Below are 24,493 nucleotides of genomic sequence, written 5' to 3'. Positions count from 1 at the left end.
ACAGAGGTCCAGAGGATGTAATTAACCTTGGTCCTGACAATCCCAAATGGTAACTCAGGACAAGGTAAAAAGATGCGAGCAGGAGGAAAAAGCCTGGTGTGACCCACGTGTGGGAGAGGGTTGAGTATATTTAGAAAGGCAGACCTTAAAACAAGGTATGCTAATTGCTACTTGGGAAAGGTTTTTTTGGTTGTTTCTTTCAAACTGCATTCTACTTGAGGTATTTCCCTGTTTATAAGTAGAAAAGTCCTCAACTTTGGTTATAATCACTAAAAGAAAAAACCTTTCAAAATAAAATAGAAACAAACAAAAAAAACCTCTCAGGTTGCAATCAAACGTCTTGTTGAAACTCTGCTCTTCCATACATATTTGTTTATCTTTCTGCCATCTATGATCTACACACCAGGCCCTTTCTGTGGTTTCTGGCCACAGCTTTTCACCTTGTACTAGGCTCTTTGGAATTTAAAGGACAGGGTAATTGGTTCCTTGAGGCCTCTCTTAGGAGCTGCGTCTTGACATGGTTGGAAGCCACACCTGCCAGGAGGCTAGATTCTGTGCCCTCTCTACCCTCAGGAGCAGCTGGCAGCCCCTGGAAGTGCAGACCCATGGGGTACATGATTCCCCTCCCTAAGGGTACCTTTACACCCCCTTCTAATTCAGAGACAGAAAGGTACCATCCAGATGGCTGAAAATTGGGGGCATAGTAAAAATTCTAATCTGAGAGTCAGGAGACCTGGGCTCAAGTCCCACCTTGGACACTGACTAGCGGGATAACTTTGGGTTAGTCACTTCACAGAATCACAGAACTTGAGCACTCAAAAGGGTCTCGGCCGATACTTCATCCAACCCTTTCATGAAGAGAATTCCCACTAGAACACGCCTGACAAGTGATCACCCAACCTTCTCCAGAAGACCTCCATACACAGAGGATCTCCCACCACCTCCCAGGCAGGCCTTTCTCCTTTGAGATTGTGCTCATTTTTTGTGAGTTTTTCCTGACATCATCCTCAAGTGGTGTCTCTACAGCTTCTCTCCAGAGAGAGCACATCTAACCCCTCCTGGGTATGACAAGCCTTTCAGACACTTTAAGGCCGCTCTCATGTCCTCCCTGACTTTTCTTATTGAGGCTAGACAGGGTCCTGCTGGATGAAGGAGAGAAGTGAAGGCTTGGGGCACCCATGAGAAAATGTACTGGACCCCAACAAGAACAGCAGCAGCCATCCCATACATCCATAAAGGAAGAGCAGAGAAGCAAAGAGACCATGGACCTCCCCAGGTAAATGAATGTTAGGGGACTTTTTTTGCTCCAGATCTGGGATGACAGCTATAAAAGGAACTCCTAGCATGGAAATTCCCTCCATGGAACTAGATCAGCAATGATTCTGTAGCTCATAGTCTTAAAAGGGTTAAGTGACTTGCCCAGGATCATATCATTCAATATGTGTTCAAGGAGGAACTTGAACTCAGGACTTCTTGACTCTGAGATCTCCATCCATGATGCCACCATTACTTCTCCAAGTGAGAGGCAGCTAGGCGACCTAGTGGGTAGAGTGATGGACCTGGAGTCAAATCCAGATTCAGACATCTACCAACTCTGTATAACTCCAGGCACTTAAGTCACTTAATTGCTCTGTGCCTCAGTCTTCTCATCTGTAAAATGTGGATGATAATAGCACCTAACTCCTCCCAGGGGTGCTATGAGGATCAAATTAGATCATATGTGTAAAGTGGTTCACAACACCTTAAGGACTGATGATGCCAGTGACGAAAGACAGTTTTATTATCCTATGCTTTTACTGAATATTTTAAGGTTTGAAAAGCATTTTGTATATTATAATAAGGGTTTATTGATTGAATAAATTTTATTTTATTCTTACAACAACCTAAGGGGTTAACACTATAAATGTTTTGCAGATGAAGATACTGAGGCCTGGAGAAGAGGTCATACAACTGGCAAAGTCCACTGCACAACACCATCTCTCTCTTTTTCCAAGGCTTTCCTTCTTCTTTGGGGCTACCATGATGGTTTTCCCCATACACGCTTTCCCTATACAGCCCCCTGACCTCTCATGCCCACATCTGTTTCCCATCTGTCCATTTTCATACGTGTCATAGAAGAACAATTATGCGGCTAATGGCTTTAGAATTAATCAACTCATGACATTAAAGACTGAGGTTCCCATTAGAGCAGCAATTCAAAACTCCCAATTAGCTACGTTGATTCAAACTCAGGCAAATATAACTTAAAACAGGATATGGGATGGGGGTGGAGCACAGGGAACAGTGACTTTGGGATCTGGATGGAAAGAGTAGTGACTGTGATGATGGCAACAGTGACAGTGGGAATGGTGATGATGATGATGAGTGTGGTCATGGGGATGAGGACAATAATGGTGGACTTGGCTACAAGGATGAAGGTGTGAAGGTGATCATGGGGAAAAGGGTAATAGTGATAAAGGGGGTAGAGCCAAGATGGCAAAGGAAAGGACAGACCTGCTCTAGCTCTCCCCCCATACCCCATAAAATACCTGTAAAAACTGACTCTAAACAAATTCTAGAGCAGCAGAAGCCACAAAATGACAGAGTGAAAGAGATTTCCAGCCCAAGGCAGCCTGGAAAGCTGACAGGAAAAGTCTATCACACCAGACTCAGAGTGGAGCACAGTCCAACCTTGGCCATGAGGCACAGCAGGGACAGGACTGGAGCAGGCTTCAGGGTGTGGAATCCTGGGCAGCAGCTGTGGTTCCTAGATTTCTCAACCCAAAAACACCAAAGACAGACTCAAAGGTCAGTGAGAAAGTGCTTTCACCTGGGTGAGAAGGGAACAAATTCTGGCCCTGGCCCCAGAGTGGCAGTAGTCACTGCAATAGCAGCTTTAGGAGCCCTTGACCTAAAGACCCTGGGGGAATTGAGCAGCCAATCTGAGTCTCAGTCCTGAGTGGTGGTCCTGGGGTGAAGAAGAGTGCTGACTGGCATGGTAGAGCTGGTGGAAGCTTTGGAGAGGGAATTCTACTCACAAGTTCTGGGCAGAAAAGCTTGTGGTTGCTCCCAGACCAGAGCACAAGCCACAGGAGGAGTAAACTCCTTTCCCTTGATTGTGCCACCTTGGAGGAACTGAGAACTTACAGCACCCTCCACTTAACAAAAGACTCAAAAGCCAAGTAACTGGCTGGGAAAATGCCCAAAAAAGGGAAAAAATAAGGCTATAGAAGGTTACTTTCCTGGTGAACAAGTATTTTCTTCCATCCTTTTGGATGAGGAAGAACAAAGCATACTATCAGAGGAACACATAAAAGTCAAGACTTCTGCATCCAAAACCTCCAAAACAATGCAATGCTCACAGGCCATGGAAAACATCAGAAAGGATTTTGAAAATCAAGTAAGAAAGGTGTAGATAAAATTGGGAAGAGAAATGAGAGTGATGCAAGAAAATCATGAAAAGCAAGTCAACAGCTTGCTAAAGGAGACCCAAAAGTATGCTGAAGAAAATAACACCTTTAAAAACAGACTAACCCAAATGGCAAAAGAGGTCTAAAAAGTCAATGAGGAGAAGAATGCTTTAAAAAGCAGGATAAGGCAAATGGAGAAGGAGGTTCAAAAGCTCACTGAAAAAAAATGTTCTTTAAAAATTAGAATGGAGCAGATAGAAGCTAATGACTTTATGAGAAACCAAGAAATTACAAAACAAAACCAAAAGAATGAAAAAATAGAAGACAATGTGAAATAACTCATTGAAAAAACAACTGACCTGGAAAATAGATCCAGGAGAGTCAGTTTAAAAATTATGGAAATACCTGAAAGCCATTATCAAAAAAAAGAGCCTGGCCATCATCTTTCATGAAATTATCAAGGAAAACTGCCCTGATATTCTAGAACCAGAGGGCAAGATAAGTATTGAAAGAATCCACCAATCACCTCCTGAAAGAGATCCAAATGGAGAAACTCCTAGGAATATTGTAGCCAAATTCCAGAGTTCCCAGGTCAAGGAGCAAATATTGAAAGCAGCCAGAAAGAAACAATTTGAGTATTGTGGAAATACAATCAGGATAACACAAGATCTAGCAGCTTCTACATTAAGGGATCAAAGGACATGAAATATGATGTTCCAGAAGTCAAAGGAACTAGGATTAAAACCAAGAATCACCTACCCAGCAAAACTGAGTATAATATTTCAGGGGGAAAATGATCATTCAATGAAATAGAGGGCTTTCAAGTATTCTTGATGAAAAGACCAGAGCTAAATAGAAAATTTGACTTTCAAACACAAGAATCAAGTGAAGCATGATAAGGTAAACAGGAAAGAGAACCTTTTAAAGGATTTACTAAAGTTGAACTGTTTATATTCTCATATGGAAAGATAATATTTGTAACTCGAGACTTTTTCGTATTTGGGTAGTGGGAGGGATTATATACATATAGACAGAGGGCACAGGGTGAGTTGAATAGGAAGGGATGGTACATAAAAAATAAAGAGGTGAGAGAGGAACATATTGGGAGGAGAAAGGGAGAAATGGAATGGGTCAAATTATTTCTCATAAAAGAGGCAAGAAAAAGCTTTTTCAATGGAGGGGGAAAGGGGGGAGATGAGAGGGAAAAAGTGAAGCTTACTCTCATCACATTTGGCTTAAGGAGGGAATAACATGCACACTCAGTTTGGTATGAAAATCTATCTCACACTATAGGAAAGTAGGGGAGAAGGGGATAAGTGGAGTGGGGGATGATAGAAGGGAGGGCAAATGGGAGGAGGGAGTAATTAGAAGTAAACACTTTTGGGGAGGGACAAGGTCAAAAGAGAGAATAGAATAAATGGGGGGCAAGACAGGATGAAGGGAAATATAGTTAGTCTTTCAAAACATGACTTTTATGGAAGTCTTTTGCATAACTACGCATATATAACCTATACTGAATTGCTTGCCTTCTCAGTGGGGGTGGGTGGGGAGGGAGGGAGGGAGAGAAGTTGGAACTCAAAGTTTTAGGAATAAATGTTAGAATTATTTTTGCATGCAGCTGAGAAATAAGAAATACAGGTAATGGGGTATAGAAATCTATCTTGCCCTACAAGAAAAGAGAGAAGATGGGGATAAGGGAAGGGAGGGGTGTGATAGAAGGAAGGGCAGATTGGGGGATTGGGGTAATCAGAATGCACAGTATCTTGGGATGGAGGAGAGGAGGGATGGGCAGATAATTTGGAACTCAAATCTTGTGGAAATTAAAGGTGAAAACTAAAAATAAGTTAATTTAATAAAAGAAGAGGAAAAAAAGGGTAATAGTGGTAGCAATGGATATAGGAGTGGTGAAAATGGTGATGGCAACAGTGATGGTGATGGTCATGAGGGTGATGAGAGTAATCACAGAATCTCCTTCTATGTCCTTTCCTAAGCTTACTCTTTGATGATTCCTTCCTTAGTCTTAGATTTGGAAGGGACCTCAGGGGTCATCTAGTTCAACCCATACTTGAAAACAAAGCCTCACTATGACACACCAGACTCACTCCTCCACTGTCTGCTTGAATAACACCCCAACATGGGGCCTCACTATCTCCCAGAGCAGTCCATTCCACTTTGAGACAGTAATAACTGTAGGAATGTTGTTTTTTCCTGACATGGAGCCCCTGGGGCCAAGCCAACTGAGGCTGATCCCTTTCCCACAATACATCCCTTCAAACACCTGAAAGTGACAATCATGTCAATCAATTGACTAGCATTTATGAAGCATCTATTCTATGCCAAGCACCAGGGATATGAAACAGTCCCTGACCTCAAGGCGCTTCCATTCTATTGGAGGAGACAATATACGGATATGAGTATAAGAAATGGACATAAATATAGAATGGATATGGATATTAGTGTACAAAGATAAGGACAAAGTTAACTAGGGGGAGGAGGGGGCATTAGCACCTGGGGGGAGGGGTTGTAATGGAAACTTAAGTGCTCCACATACAGAAAACTCAGCCAAGCATCCCATGAGCCAAACTCTTCAGTCTCTGTCCCAGCTTCTAATCTTGGCAGCCTAGTGACATATTTACAAAGTGATCACCATTCAGGATCTCAGAGCAAGGGGTTATTCTTAGTCTTTTGTGCGTGTTTGCGTCCAGGAAAGGCCATGGATGCCTTCCCAGAGTAGTGTTTTTAATGCATGAGGCACATAGGATTACAAAGGAAACCAAGTATATTAGAAATAGAATACTCAAAATGTTTTCCCATCCAAGTTCATGAACCCTCCAAAATTTCTGCAGGGGCCCCAGACCCCTCTCCAGAGGTTCAGTCACTGGGGAAATGCAAAGCATTCAGCCCCATCTTCCTCCCTTTCATATTTCAAGGTTTACCTCTTCTGACCATACTCCAGGAAGGCTACCAGATATGTATCTGTAACAGACACTCCTCCGCCCCTTACCTTTCTGGTCAAGAGAAGAACCTAAACTGTATGGTGGTCACTCTTAAAAATAACAAGAATAAAAGATAACCTTTATGAAAGTTTGCAAAGCACTTAACAAATATCCTCTCATGTGATCCTCACAACTCTGGGAGGGAAGTGCTGTTACTATCCCCATTTTATAGATGAGGGAACTGAAACTAAGATGTTAGGTGACTCATCCAAGGTCACACAGCTAGGGAGTGTCTGAGGCCTGATTTGAACTCAGGTCTGACTCTAAATGTGGCACTCTTATCTGCTACACCAAGCTTCTTCCCAATCTGATCTGTATATGGCACACTCAAGGCCTTTTAACACTCCAGTCAACTTCCTCTGAAAAGCCTTTGTACTAAAGACAGTGAGTTTGAATTCCACCTTGGATACTTACTAGCTGCATGACTCTATGCAAGTCACTCAGTCTATTGGGGCCTCAGTTTCCTCATCTGTAAAGTGACACAGTTAGACCTAATGCCCTCTAACATCCCTTTCAGCCCCAATGATCCTTCCTAAAATGTGGCACCAGTAAGAAAGAGGACTGGTTTTTATAAGAAGCTTACAGGGTTTGCATTATCTCATGGCAAAAAAAAAAGAAAAAAATCAGATAAGTCTGATCCAGAGAAAGAACAGTGGAGCCATCACAACGCTTTTTGTTGTTCAGTCATTTTCCAGTTGTGTCTGACTCATTATGACGCCATGTGGAGTATTCTTGGCAATGATACTGGAATGCTTTCCTGTTTCCTTTACAGCTCATTTTACAGATAAGGAAAACTGAGACAAACAGGGTAAAGTGACTTGTCCAGGGTCACATGGCTAGTAAGTGTCTGAGGCTGGATTTGAACTAGGGAAGATAAAGTCTTTCTGTCTCCAGACCCAGTGCTCTATGTACTATGGTGCCACCTAGCTGCCATAGTGGACACTAGGTCTCTCTTAATATGGTCTAAGCTCACATGAGTTTTCTTGGCTACTGACTCAAGCTGAGCTTGTGGTTCACTAAAACCTCCAGATCTCTTTCAGAAATTTTGCTATCCAGACAGGCCATCCCCATTTTATTTTTGTGGAGTTGTTTTTTTAAACCCAAACATACGACTATTTATGATCAATTTCATCTTGTGATTCATGAGTGTCTGGAGGGGACGTATGTCCTGCTCTCCTTCATGATACCAAGAGCTTCATATCCTCCCTCTCAAACCAGGGGCTCTTAGAAGGACAGACAGTGCTCCCCAAGGGCATTGTCTACATCGCCCCAATCTGCTCTAAGCTGGTACTGATGCTCCAGAAGAGGTTGGTGTGGAGATGCCAACAGCGCCAAGAGGTCCTCATGTCCCAGACCAGGGGCCACTCTCACCTTTTTGGCCATGATGCAGACTTGCTCAGCGGGCATGTAGTCGAAGGGGAAGATGAACCTCCAGTTAAAGTTGCCCTCCCCGCCCAGTGAGCGATAGTGAACATCCGTCTTCTGTTTGTGCTCCTCAAAACCAAGCATCCAACTGGAGAGAGAGATGATAAAAGATGGGATTTATGTAAGAAAAATGCTTCATCACATCCTGGAGGGATGACAAAGAAGGAAGGAGAAATGGAGTATAAACATCACCCCTGCTATCCATGAGGACATGGCCTCTGAGGCAGTAACAACGCCCACCAACCGTCCAATGGAATACTACAGTCCTGGGGAAAGAGCAATGGATTTGGACTCAGAGAATCTAGGTTTGAATTCCATATCTGCCCTTTACCTTCTGATTTTGGACAACATTTCCACCTCTCTGAGACTCAGTTCCCTCATCTGTAAAATGAGGAGTTTGGACCAGAAAGGACTTGAAGGTCCCTTCTAACTCTGAGTCCTACGATATATGGACAACCTCTGTGTTGCCTGGAAAATACAATGACAGGAATGAAAGGGTCCTGCCTTCAAGGGGCTTCTGTTCTTTTGATATTCTTTTTTCTGAGTTAAAGCCAGAGTCTTGGGTTTGGCTTTCTAAGCAGTCATCAGTCCATTTCTCAGCATCTCATGCCCATGCAGTCTATATTTCTCCATTTTATTCCCCAATGATATGTGGAGGTAGTTGGGGGCTGGGAAGGATTCTCCAAATGAGCTGGATTTGGGGTCAGTGGACCTGGGTTTGAATTCCACCTCAGATACTTATTGCTTTGGTGATCCAAGTTAAGTCATTTAATGTCTCTGAAGGGCCTCGATTTCTCTATCTGAAAAAAATGAGGCGGTTGGACTAAGACCCTAAGGTCCCTCCCAACTTGAATCCTAACCTCCTTGGGGCTCTGTATTCTTCTGTAAAAGAATGCTGGAATAGATGCCATCCAAAGGCTCTTGCAGATCTGACATTTTATGTTCTGTTTTAACATTCTGTGTTCTAAGGGCTCTCCCAGCTCTGATATCCTTTGTTCTAAACTCCTTCTCAGCTCTGAAATCTCCTGTTCTCAGGCCCCTCCCACCTAGACATTTTGCGTTCTGTGGTCTAACATTCCATATTCCAAGGTTCTGTCCAGCTCAGACCTTCTAAGCTCTGTGTTCTAAGTTCCCTCCCAACTCTGAAATTCTAAGTTCTCTATTTTAACATTCTGTTCTGCCTTTCAGGGTTCTAGGTTCCCCTCCTGCTTGGACCTTTTGTGCTCCATGTCCCAGCCTTCTAAGTTCTAAGCATCCTTTCTGCTCTAAATTCCTTGATCTTGACCACAAATCTTTAGTAGCTCATCTCTCTCTTGCCTATGTACTTCACCACTCCTAGGCTTATAGAACCCCAGAGCTGGACAGGACTTGAGAAATAATCCAGGCCAACCTTTCATGGTATAGATAAGGAAGCAGAGGTTCAGAGAAGGCAGGGCGCAGCCTGGGGTTCCTCCAGGGTAGGACCTGTCTCCCCCAGAGCCCAGCAAGTCTTCCACCTTACAGTGTGCTCTCCTGGATTGCACAGACACATTTTTGTTGTTCTTTGTATCCACATGGCTTGGCATAGTGTCTTGCACACAGTAAGCACTTAATAAATGCTCATTCATGATCATGATGATTCCATGAGATCACTGGGGCAATTCTTACCCTTTCACATAAATGTCACTCATCTTTTCCCCAGTGATGCTGACATCATCCAAGATGACGTCTTTGGTGTTCCAAATAATGCAGCGCAGGAGAAACCTGGTGAGAACAGGAAGCTTCCAGTTAACCCAGGTTCATTGCAAAAGGGAGGTGACAGATCCCAAATGGCCTTGAGGGATTCTGAAGCCCACAGAGACTGATTCCAGGTTTCATGCCTCCTCAGACACTCAACTTTTTACAGAAAAATGCTCTGACCCCAACTGCTGACCAAAATCACACCCTCAGTCTGTCCATGGAATGACTCTGACCACAGCCCCAGAATTATCTCCATCTCCACCCTCAAAATGTCCCCTAGCCCTGGTTCCCAATTCATTCCTGAACTGAAAAAAGAAAGCATTGGACAGACAGCCCGATACTCAAACAGAGAACTAGGGACAAAGGTCCAGAACAGAAAGTCACCTCTTGGCTTTGCGGGGAGTAATTTTAAATGGAGGTCCAGGTTTTCCAAGGGCCTTTGGAAATAGGTCAACCCACATCTGCAGCTTTCCCTGTGGAGAGAGTAGGCCCCATGGAATCAGAATGCCCACATCCCCTTCCTCCATATCGCCTCAGACCCTGCTGTCTGCTCCCACTGGATTCCAAACCATCCTCACTCTGCACCTTGCTCTGTTCTGGCTTTCTACTGCCCTAGTCTTGACTTAATCTCCAAACCCCAGCCCCTGGGCCCCCATCAGTTCCTATACATATGCCCCGCTTTCCTCCAACATGGAGACAAATTCTCTAACAACAAAGGGCAGTTCAAACAAAGGAAGAAAAAATGGTACCTGGAGCTACTACGTCATAAGGCATCTTGTGTTGAGGCAAGTGCCACAAAAAGTCATTCAAAGCATGGAGAGGAGACTGCCTGGGGTTCTAAGCTCAATTATTTCTACCTGGTGAAGGAACAAAGTACTCATCTTCCCATCCTAACCACATATATGACTATTTCTGCTGCCATTTATCTCCTTACCCCTAATGGCCCTGCCTACGCTATTTAAATCACTGGTTTGAATTTGAGTTTGATCTCATAATGAGGTCAAGTCATAGGTTTGAATTCCACCTGGGACCAATTAGCTTCACCATCATAGCCCCTAATTCCAGCTGGAAACCAATGCCTGAATTCTGACCACAGATGGTTACCCAACCCAGTTTTGGTCAATCAGGGACAATAGCACAGTGCCTCACACACTGGAGATGCTCAATTAAAAAGTCATTGAAAAGAATGGCAGAATAGTCTAGAAGATAGGACACGGCCTCTCTTATAGACCAATGAGATTGCCATCAATGTCTGGGAAAATTCTAGAGCAGATGATTAAATTCTAAATTTCTAAATTTTTAATTTCTAAAACAGCTGGTTAATGAACATCCTTTCACATGGAGCCTTTCCTGATCCTTCCAAATGCTGAGTCTCTCTCTCCCAAATTACCTTATATTTAGTGGATCCCTTGGAATCTATCCATGGACCCCAAAGAGGTCCATGGACCCCAAGATAAGAACCACTAGACTAAGTGAGCTCTAAGATCTCCTTCCTATAGCCAATGGATTCTGTTGATCCTGTATTCCACGTTTTCTTTGCATCTTCAGTCTCTATAACCATCCTCTAAGCTCCCTAAGGGCAGCCACCATTCTCTTACAGAGCCTGGCAGAGAGCTGGACACACAGGAAGTGTTCAAGAAAGAGTAGAAGGTGAGAAGGGAGATGTGAGGCTAAGCCAAGATGCTAAGGCCTTTGTATTCTGGAAGGACAGAGGCTGAGATCCCTGTCTATAAACTCCAGAAGATGATAATCATCAGATCTCAGCTGTACAGGACTTTAAGGGGGCATCGAGTCCAACTCTTTCATTGAACAGATGAAGTCTAGAGAGGGATGAGTCCAGAGACCTGCCCCAGGGTCACACAGCTAGTAATTAGCAGTGTAGGAGCTTTGTTACTCAAGCACTGGAGACTGGTACGAACCCCACCCTCTTTACTTCTACCCCTTCCGCTGATCCTGAAGGAAGACTACTGGGAGTCACACCCAAGGCAGTCCTTTTTTCTTCAGTGGAGGACTCTTAGAATCTCTGGTTTGCCTGGCTCTGACAGGAGAGCTTCTTGCCTTATCTCACCATGTCCAGGCCTCCACCACTTCCTGGCCCTCATCATCCCCTATTTGAGCATTCTCCTCTCCTTGACTCTTTTTGTAGGCTGTTGTCCCACAAGAGAATATAAACTTCTATTTTTGTCTTTGTACCCACAATGACTTGAAGAGTGTCTCATACACAGTTGCTTATTACATGCATGCTCTCTTCCCAAAAACAGAATCAGGAAGGACCAGGAGAAAGCCCCCGAAGACTACATCCCTCATGGGTTACTAGGAGGAGGTTCAGAGAGCTGGGATCCTTCCTGGCCCATAAGGACACCATGGGCGGTAGTGACCCTGGACCAACCTCAGGGCAGTCCCCAGGGCACAGGGCAAACCTCCTCTGCTGTGTCCTGTTGGCACAGGCTGAGCCCACCTGGGCTTTGGTGACTAGAGAGTACACTGTGGGTCCTACCTGCTCAATGTCTGGCTGCAGAGGGCTGTAGAGGGATCGGCTCTCCACGTGCTCAGGAACAAGGCCCTGCTGCCTCAGAACAGCCAGTGCCAGCCGTTCCTCCACTGGACCCAGGTGGGGATTCGCAATCTTGCCATTCTCTGACCCCAGAAAGAAGACAAAAGAAGGCCAGGAAGGGGGTTAGTAAGGAGCCAAGCCAGCTTGGACACCAGTAGAGTCGGTGGGGGCCTACTGTCTGAGTCCAGATTACAGACTATTCTGCTTGGCTACTTCTTTAGGACCCAAAACATGACATGGAAAAGAGTAGCCAAACCCAAAATTACGGGAAGCCTCCCTCCTCACCCCCAGCCTGACACAATGCCTGAAACTCCACCATCAGAGCTGTGTTCATTGGGATCAAATGCTGCCCTTCTAAGCCTCCACCTTCCAAGGACAAAAGCCCTTCTGGCCTTGTTCCCCTCTCCCTTCACAGTTCCATCCTTCAAGGCCTCACTTAAACTCTTCTTCATGAAGTCTTTCCTGCCCACAGTGCTTTGGACCTGGCAAAGACCTTAGTCACCACCCCAGTCCAAACCCCTTCTCTTTTCAGAGGAACAAACGGAAGCCCAGAGAAAGGAGGGGACTCATTCATTCATAGGGCAGCTAGGTATACAGTGGATAAAGTGTGGAGCCTGGAGTCAGAAAGACTCAGTTTTGTGAGTTCAAATCCAGCCTCAGACACTTACTAGCTGTATGACACTGGGCAAGTCTTAACCCCACTTGTCTCAGTTTCCTCCTCTGTAAAAGCAGCCAGAGAAGAAAAATGGGAACCAGTCCAGTGTCTTTGCCAAGGAAACCCCAAATGGGGTCAAAAAGAGTCAGACTGGACTGACTCAACAACAATCATTCATGGTCACAGCTAGTTAGTGGCAGCACCAAGATTTGAAATCTGATTCCTTGTTTCTAATCAGGTACTCTTTCCTCAAGAGTCCAAAATCAGAGAGATCTTGGGGTCATCTAATCCAATCCCTCCATACACACAGGATTATTAGTTAATTCATGAAGTCCTGGGAGATGATGCCAAGAATAAGCCAAGGCCCTGGGCTGGGATGGAGATGAGGCTCACCAATGTCTTCAAGGGTGACCTCTGTGTCCTGGAACACCACCCGGTCCTGGTGGTACACTGGGGCTTTAGCCTTGTTCTGCTGGCAGAACAGATGCAGGAGCTGAGTCGGGCGGAGCTGGTCTCTCCATTGATTCGGTCCTGAACTAAGGTCCAAGAAGAGGCAACATGCAGATACTTTAGACACTCCAGGGTCTACACAGACATTCCTGTCCACATATGTGTCACTTCATCCCTATGGGGGGGGCAGGGACTGTACCCATAACACCCTTTAATGCTGACCAAAGAGCCCATGAAGACACTGTGGGCCGTGGCAGCCTTGGGCACTTACGTGCAATAGGTCTGGGGGAGACCACATCGTGCACCAAACTTGGACAGGAGTCGGTTCTCCAGATCAATGACTGTCTCCCCAACCTTCTCATCCTTAGAGAGGAGGTCATAATCATATACTGTGATCTTCAGGTCCTTCTCCAATGGCAGGGTGCAGGTCAGTTCATACACCCTGCAGGGAAGAGAGTCTATCAGAGAAGAACTGGACAAGATAGAGTCTCTATCGTTAGCCCATAGGAATGAGGGAATGTCTCCCTCCACTGAAGGCCTTCAGCACTTACTGCCTGAACCACACATCTGGCACTGAACCAGCCTCTACTCCAAGGATTGGCAGGCATCTTATTGGCCTAACTAGATTTGGAGCTCCCTGAGGGCAAGGACCAAGTCCTTTCTTGCTATCTCTCCTATAATGCAGCCTTGTCCATGGGGAAGCACAGATACTTGGTTATGGTTTAATAAGTGAATAAATGAATGTATGCATTAACAAATGAATTTATGAATACAAGAATGAATGGATGAATTAATTAATTGATGGGTGAGATGAATGAATGGGAAGATGGATAGGTGGATAGATGGATGGACAGACAAATGGATGGATGGATGGATGGATGGATGGGTGAGTGGATGGATGGGTGGATGAATACATGAGGGCAGAAGCTATCTCTTCCATCTGGGTGGGTGAATGAATGAATGATGAAGTTTCTATTCTACTTTCCGAAAAGCCATGACCATGGTCTGTTGATGAATGGAAACAAGAGAAATATAAGAAGACCTTGCTCTTAGCAGAGCTATAACTAGGCAAGGGCAACCAGAGCTTTGCTCCCACAGTGCCAAAATTTAAAGGACACTAATAACACTTGTAACCCAGCAAGATAGAAGCAGTCATGCTCAGCACCAACCTAGAAAGAATAATGAGTCTTGTTCTTTAAAACTACTAGATTGTGCTTCTTCTAGGAGGTCCACACAACCAGCACAGTCTCTTTGTGTCCCTCAGGCTCTGTCACCCCATAAGATGCTGTGTGGAGGTCTTCACATACAACACACACACACACATACACGCACACACACACCTGAATTTGCACCAGTTAGGGGTCTGACCCTTAGTCTCCCCACTCTCTCTCTTTCTAGGAGAGCCCCCACACCCACACCTTGACTCTCTCTCCCACTCCTGGGCATGAGAAGACTTAACCATTCAATAGAATTCAAGGAATACTGATCAAAGACCTACCATGTGCCAAGTATTGTACTAGGGAATATAATAAGGAAATGGAGATGAAAATGTAAGCATCTCAGGAGTGTCTCCCTGGCCCCCTCCCCACTCCCTGCCTCCAGTCTGGTACCCACCTGAAGCTGCCTCCATTCCCCTCCCCACTCAGAGCCCAGCATTCTTCACTCACTTTCCAAACACAGGTTCCAAAGTGCAGGGGATGTAGTTGTCTTGATCATTCACTGATTTTTTCCCCACTGAAATCTTGATGTAAGGGTCACACTAGGGGACAGAATAGATTAAAGCAGCTGTGATAGATTAACCAATACATCTTGAAAATTCCCCTTAGATAATGTGGTGTCAGAGAAAGAGTACTGTCTCTGGAGTCACAGGGCCTGAATTCCAATGACACTCCTCCGTGATCTTGGGCAAATCACTGAACCTCTCTGGGTAAAATGAGAAATTTGGACTAGATGTCTTCCAAGGCCCTTCTTTATTATCATTACCACCACTGCCACCACCATCATCATCATTATTAACTCCATCTACCTTCACTGAACTCCCTCTAGGTTCTTTCCTCCATTTCCCCAGCCTGTCTATAAAGTATGACTAGGTTAGGCTGGGATGGGACACATGGGAATTCAGAAGGGCTTAATAAATACTTATTGATTGACTGGTGTACACTAACCCTGACCCTCGCTCCATGTGCATCATAAAAGGGCCAGCCAGCTGCGTGTATAGTAAGGCACATCCCCTATAATTAATAATAATCATAGCTAACATTTATGTAACATCTTAAAGTTTACAATACATTATCTCATTTGATCCCTACAATGGTCCTGGGTTTTAAGTATTATAATGATCCCTATTTTACAATGAGGAAACTGAAGCTGAGAAAGGCTAAGAGACTGGAGTCACTCAGCGAGCAAGTAGATGAGACAGAAGTTTAACTTAGGTCTTCCTGACTCCAGGCCCGATGCTCCAGCTACTACACTAATTTCCTTATTCAGGCCAGACTTCTCCGCTAGACATTTCCGAATAACTGATGTTTAAGAGTGCTTTAAAGTTTACAAAGCAGAAAGATGGGGAAACTCGGTAACTCACTTGGGGTCACACAGCTAGTAAGTGTTCACCACAGAACTGGAGGCCAGTCTAGGCTGACTGCATGTCCTGCTGGAATTGTCTCATCCCTGTTCCCTGCACATTCTGCTTGCTTTCACCATTCACCTCTCTGAAAAATTATCCCTCTTCCCCTCAACTTATGTATCCTTTCCAGCTGAGCTTAAAGGCTACCTCCTCCAGGAAGCTCACACTGATGGAAGTCTTCCTCTGACCTTCTGAAATTCTATCTTGGCCTGTCTTGTTTCATGAGTGACTCTTGGGTCTTCAGATAGATCACAGACTCCCCAGACATCAGGAAGGGCTAAATCCCACTGCCCCCTGGCTTGAGGTTCTACTCTTGATAGGTAACACAGGATCTGTGCTGGTACCTTTCCATTGGGGTCCTTGGGTTGTAGGCCAAAAGCTCGGATGATATAAACCCGGACGAGACACTCCTGGGGCCCCTGGGCAGGTAGCTGGTGAAACTGCCTTGGTGGCAAGGGGACAGCCGGGTCATCTGGAAGGGGATAGATTTTGAACAGTCCCTGCAAAAAGACTGGAGTTAGTTCTCATTGGCACCATCAGCACCCACCCAATCATCCTATTTGCCAACACCACCACTTTCCTATCCACACTGCAGAGGTCACCATTATCAGCCACATCACCATGATCACTGCACATGCATCACCTGGGAAGTGCCACCAACAACCCCATTCCCACCACTATCACTATCACCAGTATGGGCACCATCACCACCATCTTCATCATTTTCTTTCACTATCACCATCCGTCATCATTACCATCGCTACCACAGTTATTGACATCTATTCTGTATGTTCATTCTTCCCCATGAGACAAAGATCCCTATAATACATAATACCCAGCCCTAGACCCCTTAAACACAAACTCTAAAGACTCCCAAATGTCAAAGGTACTCATTAGCGCCTAGTTACCTTGAACTCCCCAATTACAGATGGGTCTTCTGTCTCCTCCTGGGTCTTTCCTCGGTATAGTTTGAAGGTGTTACAGAAGTCAGACAGACCTTCAAAGCCTTCCACATTCTCCAACTCAGTGTCATATACCTGCCAAATATGGTAGAGAGAGAAGGGAGGAAGTTAAAAGTAAGAGTAAAGAAGGAGGAGAGGAAGCAGAGAGAGAGGGAGGCCAGAAGGAAAAAAAGAACAGGTGGGGGAATTCAAAGATGAGAAAGGGAGATGAATGGAAGAGAGAAGAAAAAGGAAGAGGAAAGGAAGGGAGAGGGGAAGGGGTGAGATCAGAGAGGAAAAAGAGTTTGAGAGATGGAGGAAGAAGATGCAAGAAAGACAGAAGAGGAAGGAGAGGCAGTTGAAGGAAGCAGAGGGCAGGTACTTTATTCCATGTGGTTGGGGAATAGAGTGTTCATTTAAGGAACTATTTGAATTCTACAACACGTGACAATATTAAATGAATACCAAACTCAGGCTGACTTTGATGGGACTTTGAGACCTTTGGAGTCCACAGGAAACCTATCTGCTTTCAACATCCAAGTGCTACCCACTCCTTAAGATCCCACTCAAGCTCCAACTTCTCCAAGAAGGCATTCATGATTACCCCCTGCCTACAATGACTCTGATTTAGACTAGGTAAAACTTCCAAACCATTAGGGATAGCCAGATGGTAGTTTCCCTCTCATTTTAAGCCTTCAAGAAGGGGCTGGATAACCACCCAGTCAGGGTAGGGCTGATCTCTAGAAGTGCAATGGAGGTTCCTCTAAGATCCTGTTTTTCTTACAGACCAAACCCCATATTCTTTTTCCATCATTCTAACCCTAATTATCTTGAGCATGTGTAGATATCCCATCCTCCAACTTGACTTTGGGATCTCCCCAGGGTAGGGACCATGGCTCTCCCTCATCCTTTTATCCACCCTACTAGGCTGAATCCCAGACTGAGCTTGAGAAATCCTCAGTGAGTTAAAGGGACCACAGTAACTCAAGGTCACAAAGAAGAGCTCACCTGTAGAGTGTCAAATCCCTTCTCCAGGTAAGATCTACATTTTTCATTCTCTCCTGTTGAGGCATAGAATTTACTCCACCAATCGACGAACTCTTCCTCCTGAACAAGGGACCAAGTTTGGGAGGTGGGGAGAGAGAAAAATGGCTCAGGAAAAAGAACAAGCCAAGCTGAGTTTTCAGTCCTGCTCTGAGGAAAACCATGGACCTAGAAAACTCACCCCTTCCAAGAAGGCTTCCATTGAAATGGGGCTTTATCAACTCCAGAATCCTAATAAGTGACAGATTCAACTTGACCAAATCTACTTCCTAACTCAAACTGCCCACTCTCCTAGAGATTTCACATTCCCTCAGCACCACATTCTACTCAGACAATACCAAACTATATTTCATGATGCCATATTCGTTGTACTCATAGATCATCAATTTAGAGCCTCATGAAAGATGTGTGTCTTAATCTCTGAGACAGACTGGAAGTTCCCAGAAGGATAATAATAGCTAACATTTATATAGTACCTACTATGTGCCAGGCATTGTGCTAAGTGCTTTACCAAGATGATCACATTTGATCCTCACTACATCACCGTGAGATAAGTGCTATTGCTGGCCTCATTTTACAGATGAGGAAACTGAATCAAATAGATGTTAAGTGATTTTGCACAGTGCTTGGCACATAGTAGGAATTTAATAAATTCTAGATAGCTGATTGGCTGATTGGACATTCCAGGATCTTCTTCCAAGCTGATCTCCCAGCATTCCCAAGGTCATGTCCAAAAGCAAAGAGTAGAAGCCACCAGGCAGACCAATGAGCCCATCTGTAGAAGAGGTGCCGATAGTAGGCTCCCCCCCCCAAATAGTCTACAAGGAGCATCTCTGTCTGTCCCACTCACCAGAAGGGTCTTCTGCAGCACCAAAGAAACAACAAGAGACAGGCAGTTAGGTTTGGAGCTGGGGGCTGTGTCTGAACTGCCCCCCAAGGTTACAAAGCAAGAGAAGACTACAGCTCTGGGGTTGAGTCAGTTACAAACATGCACCAAACCACATGCATTATATGGGCACATTAGAACATGCAGACAGAAACACATATGTACAGATAAATACATGGAGAAATCCAAAGCACACATTCCCCTCACAAAGCCTCAGTTTCTAGGATAACCAGGAACTTTTCTGACCAGGATCTAAATTGCAGGATGAGGTGGGAGGGGAGGGTTCCCAGGAGAGGCTGGCCCATCTCCCCCCTCTCTACTCCACTATCCTTTATGCTGACTTGCTTACCCTCTCCAAATCCCCAAAGGAAAAACTGAGGCTCAAAGCAGAGTAGCCCACTCACCATTACACAGCTATTAAGTAGAAGAGGTGGGTTTCGTATCCAGGTCCTCTGACATATATTGTGTATGCATGTATATGTGTGTACAAACACATATACGTACATTTACATATGCACACAGATTGTGTATATATAAACATATATACATACATACAAATTATAGACATATATTTATGTGTATGTATACATGTATATACATAAACATATACACATTATATACATATATGCATAAATGTATGTGTGTACATATACACATGTATTTGTGCAAACATATGTACATTGTATGTGAACAATGTATTACATTGAGAGTTTATATATGTATATATATGTAAATACACAAATAAGTAGCTTGCCCATGTGTCAATCATCACATATGTAGATATACATTATTAACATATACACATACCAACACACACAAATACACACATCTCCACCCCCAAAGAACACTGACCAAGTAACCATGACCACCTGTGTACAAATACAAAATATGCATTGACCCATATAGACAGGCAGACCAACCACTTCCTGAGGGTAGGACCTGCTTTTCCTCTCATTTCTTACATCCCCAATGTCTTGGACAGACTAAGCTTGTTCAATTCAATGTGCGTTGAATCAAACAACTCTTTTTAAAGCCTTACCATAGGATTTTGCAATCTTACTATTACAGGATAGTAGATTTAAAGTAGTAGGGACAGGACATCTCAACCATCCCCTAACTACCCATGAGATCACTTCACTTTCCTAGGCTCTCCAGCCCATCTTCCTCGCTCTTTACACTTCTCTCTTCCTGCCTTTCTTCTCCTCTCCATCCACTATTGTTGGCAAATGTTTGACACTAAGACCAACAAAGTGAAGTGATTGGCCTAAGATCATCCAGAGAGCAGGATTTGGACCCAGGTCTTAAGGCTCCAGACCTAGTACTCCCTCTACTATGCCATAAATGTTAATAATACAACACATGGGGGTTCTCAACATCCTTTGACATTAAACATGGATTCTCAGTCATGGAAATGATGCACTCAAGGTCCATCCCCCAGCCAGGTGTTTGCCTTTCCGCTGGCTGTTGGCACAGACTCCTAGTGCCTCCTGGAAGTCTCTGTTGGCATTATTACTCTCTCTGTTTGCCTTTGCTGTCTTCCAACCAGCAGGAGCTGGGAAGATGAGCCTTTCAAGGCAAAACATTTGGTTACCACCAACAGTTCCAAGGGAAGGTGGCAAAAAGTGGAGAGAAAAGACTGGAGCCTGAACACTTGAGGACATTCTTGGTCTATTTTGGGGAAATCGGTGAACAAAATGGGTGGTGGGGAGAAGAGATGTTGGGTGGAGAGTGGGAGAGGAGACAAAACCAAAGAATGAGCCCTTAAAATTCAGGTCATGACCTAGTATCCTGTGAAATGCAAAACCCTGCCAAAACTTCAAACACTGTTGTACAGAACCAAGATTAGATTCGTGCTGCTTAATAAATGTTTATTGACTGACTACGTTATCTCAGGGGTCAGAACTTGAGAGAAATCAGAGAAAGCTGAAAAGAGGCAGACTTTTACTTGTTATGAATGTAACCCCAGTCCCAGAGAGCCCCCACACCAATGAGCTTTAGGACCAGGGTTATATAAGGAAAATCTTCCTTCCAAAGTGCAGTAGGCTGCCTCCCCCATTAGTGTAAGCTCATTGAGGGCAGGGAATATCTATGTTTTGTCTCTCCATCTCTTGGCTTGGTACCTGGCATATAATAGGTGCTAATGATTGATTAATTACCTCAAGATGTGGGGTTGGGGGACTCTCCCTTCTTGGAGACCTCCAAGCAGAGGTTGGATGACCACTTGTTGGGGGTATTGTAATGGGGACTATTTTAGAATATGGTTTGGAGTGGATGACCATTGAGGTCCAGTTCAATTTTGAGGTCCTATAATCCTTATCTTTTGAGAAAGACCAAAGGAACTAAATTAATTTAGATGGTTAAATGAAGATTTATTCATAATCCTTAAGTTAAGAAGGGTAGTCAAAAGACACAAATTTCCCATTTTTGTTTATGCTAACAAGGATAGGGATGAAACTATATTCTATCAAAAAGGCTTCAGAGCCCACACAGTATTGCAAGGGGCATTTTTGAACTACCTAAGAGAACCAAGTGCTTTCCAGGGGCTTGGATGCTGCCACAGTCAGGCATTCTCTTTCCCTTAAAGCGGCTCCCTTAAAGGCCTCTATTTGGTGAGCCTACTTCAATTTCTCTGTATAGTGAAAGAGATCAAATCTGCATCCTTTACAGTGAATCTGCATCTCAGACTTTCACCGATCTGGACCTTTGAAGGCATCTAGACCAAACCTCTCAGCTTACAGATGGGTAAAAGTGATTTGCCCAAGGTAACAAAAAGAGTAAGCAGGTGGGATTTGAACTCAGCTCCCCCAACACCCCCTTTAAAGCTCTCAGCTCTCCCTTTTTTTTCCAATGGAGACATTTTTCTACAGCTGCCATGATTAGTGTGAGTGATGGAGCACCGTTCCCCCCCCCCCCCCCCCCGGAAATAGCTGATGAAAATGACCAGGAGAGCTGCTTCAATCCTTGAGGCCAGGCCCAAAGAGAAGGGGGTCTGGACTGGAGCAGGAAGGCCATCGTTAAACATGGGGACCAGCTTCCTGCCTGCAAGAGCGGTAAGAGATAGTGGGATATTTAACAGAGGGGATCTAAAGCATTTCTCCCAGGAGGGTCATGGGAACAGCACGATTTTGACTCTGCACCCTTATGTGCCCAGCACTGTGTGAAACGCTCTATAATCATGATGTCCCTTGATGCTTACAGCAGCCGCAGGAGGTAGGTACTGTGATTATCCCTCCTTTTAGCTCCAACTGTAAGAATCTTTGTTGTCTCCCCTCCAAATTCAGCCCCAGTTTGCCTCTCTGCAGCTTCTCCCAGGTGTTGCTGATTCTAAGCATTACAGAAAAAAAACTAACCCCTCTTTCTTGGGCCCCAGGCTGGAGCTGATAGCTGCCAGGCCCCTGTCCACTTTGGGGTTCAATGTTCTGTCGCCTTTTCTCGAGGACAATGCTAAAAATCTGAACAGGCCACCCGTATCCCCGGTGCTTTAGCGTCAGGACAAATATTAGTTGCCTGGTGTCTTGATGATGTCCAAGGTCCCTTCAAGTTCCCAAAGTGCCTGAATTCTGGCAAAGAAGGTGTGCTCTGTCTCTGGGATGGGATCAGTGGCAGGGGGAGGGACAGGATGACCCTTCCTGGCCCCTTCCAACCTAAAGCTCTGGAGAATTCTCTTCTGGAGGAGGTAGGGGTGGGGAATGGGGGTGAGGAGTTCAGGCCAGCTTCTCCCCATTGGGGTCTGGGGCTCCTGCCAGCCGACAGTTTCACCCTGAGCCATCCCCCCTGTGGGGTGTGCTAGGGGAGAAGGGATTGGCCCCCCCAGGAGACCACAAGAATGTTTGAGGGGAGAGTTCAGGGGGAGGGGGAGGCGCCCAGAGCCCGCTGCAGCCTCCAACAGCAGGGATCCAATATCGGCATCGACTCCAGCTTCTCAGAACAGGAGAGACCGTAAAGTATGCGCCTTGCATTATTCCAAATAGCTTACAGACTCGGGCTCAGATTCCCTTTCCTCCCCTCCTGCTCCCTCCACTTGTCATCTGATGGAGGATTTGGATTTACCACGGATGACTCACTGAAGACCAGGCCAGATTACAAGCCATGATAGGCAGAGGGGGCACGCTGAGCGGGCCAGCCCACGGAATTGGAGGATCTTTGGCTGCTTTCAAGTACTCCGACTGAGGCCACCATGGCCGAATTGAGGTCTGAAAGGGGCCTGCTTTAATGAACAGATAAGAACCTCAGGGCACTTGTCGGGTCTATGCCCAGAGGGCAGACAGGGCAAGACTTGAGCTCAGGAAGGACTGGGTTCGAATTCTCCCACCCCTTTCACTGACTGTGGCTGTCTGAACCTCTCCGTGCCCCCAAGGGATTCTCAAGGTTCTAAATTACTGCTGAGTTGCTGATATGCATCACTGGAAGGAATTTCCATGCTGGGGCTCACTTTCACTGATGTAACCCCAAGTCTAGACTCACAAGTGCCTTTGGGTGCTGCTAAAGGGCTGTGAAATACCTGCTCCTCCTCCAAGGTCCTCTGGTCTTTGGGGGTGTTACCATGAAGTCACAAGAATTTTTTTCTCAGTCTTCTGAAGACTGAGTGCCCCACCACTCAGAAGTCTCTCCTATAGATCAAGGGCAGGCTGGGCCTTGTCTACATTATCATTAATTCCAAATTAGTTGGTTCTGAACGAATGCCATTTGGGATTTTCTTGGCAGAGATACTAGAGTGGGTTGCCATTTCCTTCTCCATCTTATTTGACAGATGAGGAAACTGAGGCAAACAAGGTGAAATGATTTGCCCAGGGTCATACAGCTAGTAAGTCTCTCAGAAAGATGTCTTTGTGATTCCAAGCCCAAGGCTCAATCCATCACACATTGATACTGGGTGACCTGCTGAAACCAGGCCTTAGTTAAAAGTGTTTGGCAAAGGACTATTATTAGAAAAAAATGCTTTCTCATCCACCACCCCCAGAAAAGAGGTTGTGACTCAGGAAGCACTGTGATACATACAATGGGCAGTTCTAGACTTCAGAGAGGAAGATGAGGGTTCCAGTTCTGACTCCAGCGACTAGTACCTGTGTGACCTGGCAGAAGTCACTTCTACTGTCTGAGCTTTGGTTTTCTCATCTATAAAGGGGAGTGGGGTGACCTTTAAGGTACTTCCTAGTCTAAATTCCTGATTCCTGAGATGGATCACAGATGTGCCAACAACCCTTACAAATAAGGCTAAACAGAAAGAAGGTGGAGGTGGTTGCCTTCTCCAGGAAGTTCTCCTGGACTGACTCTCTCTATTCTCCACACCTTTGAGACTGCTGACCAGCAGCACACCATCTGCTGGCCCTTTTGTTATCATTGCTATATCTCCATGGGTTCCAGCCTTGTCCGGCACGCCTATTCTTTCAGGTTGGGGACCTCCAGGAAAGACACCTCCATGTGTCCCCCAACAAAACAGGCAGCACTTCTGGAGTCCAGACATGTCCTACTTTGCTTAACTGCGGGGCCTGGTTCTTCTGCATGACGGTGAGTGAGTCCTAACATGATCATCATTCAATCACCAAGTATCTACCAAGCACCTACTATGGGCCAAGAGTGGGGACAGAGGTACCGAGAACCAAACAGTCCCTTCTCTGGGAGTCTTATATTCCATTGGAGATGTACAAACATAAGTACGTTTATAAAAATCATATGTAAGTTCCCTGAAGCCAGGGCAGTTTTTATTTGTATTTCCGTGAAAGCCTTTGCCCCTTAAGTGCAGATGTCCAGGCCAGTGAATCCCCTTTTCAGCTCTGGTTCCCACAACTTTGGCTCACAGGAGAGCTAACC

At 45.1% G+C, this 24,493-nt stretch overlaps 1 protein-coding gene across 21 annotated transcripts in view; it reads right to left on the bottom strand.

Annotated features, from left to right (window-relative positions):
- The window catches only part of DYSF (dysferlin), a 253,717-nt gene that overhangs the window by 18,757 nt on the left and 210,467 nt on the right, over positions 1 to 24,493 (bottom strand). For all 21 annotated transcript variants that reach the window (XM_072651404.1, XM_072598690.1, XM_072655480.1 and 18 more), the window contains 10 exons: positions 17,761 to 17,859; positions 16,720 to 16,848; positions 16,156 to 16,311; positions 14,856 to 14,947; positions 13,460 to 13,630; positions 13,132 to 13,274; positions 12,027 to 12,166; positions 9,914 to 10,002; positions 9,458 to 9,553; positions 7,757 to 7,898 (listed from right to left, as the gene is read on the bottom strand). In XM_072651404.1, the coding sequence (XP_072507505.1) occupies positions 7,757 to 7,898; positions 9,458 to 9,553; positions 9,914 to 10,002; positions 12,027 to 12,166; positions 13,132 to 13,274; positions 13,460 to 13,630; positions 14,856 to 14,947; positions 16,156 to 16,311; positions 16,720 to 16,848; positions 17,761 to 17,859 (1,257 nt within the window). The remainder of the gene's footprint in view (positions 1 to 7,756; positions 7,899 to 9,457; positions 9,554 to 9,913; positions 10,003 to 12,026; positions 12,167 to 13,131; positions 13,275 to 13,459; positions 13,631 to 14,855; positions 14,948 to 16,155; positions 16,312 to 16,719; positions 16,849 to 17,760; positions 17,860 to 24,493) is intronic.

This window comes from Notamacropus eugenii, chromosome 1, assembly GCF_028372415.1.
Source record: "Notamacropus eugenii isolate mMacEug1 chromosome 1, mMacEug1.pri_v2, whole genome shotgun sequence".
Lineage (NCBI taxonomy): Eukaryota > Metazoa > Chordata > Mammalia > Diprotodontia > Macropodidae > Notamacropus > Notamacropus eugenii.
Note: the sequence above shows the minus strand (reverse complement) of the source record. Positions and strands in the feature narration are given on the sequence as shown.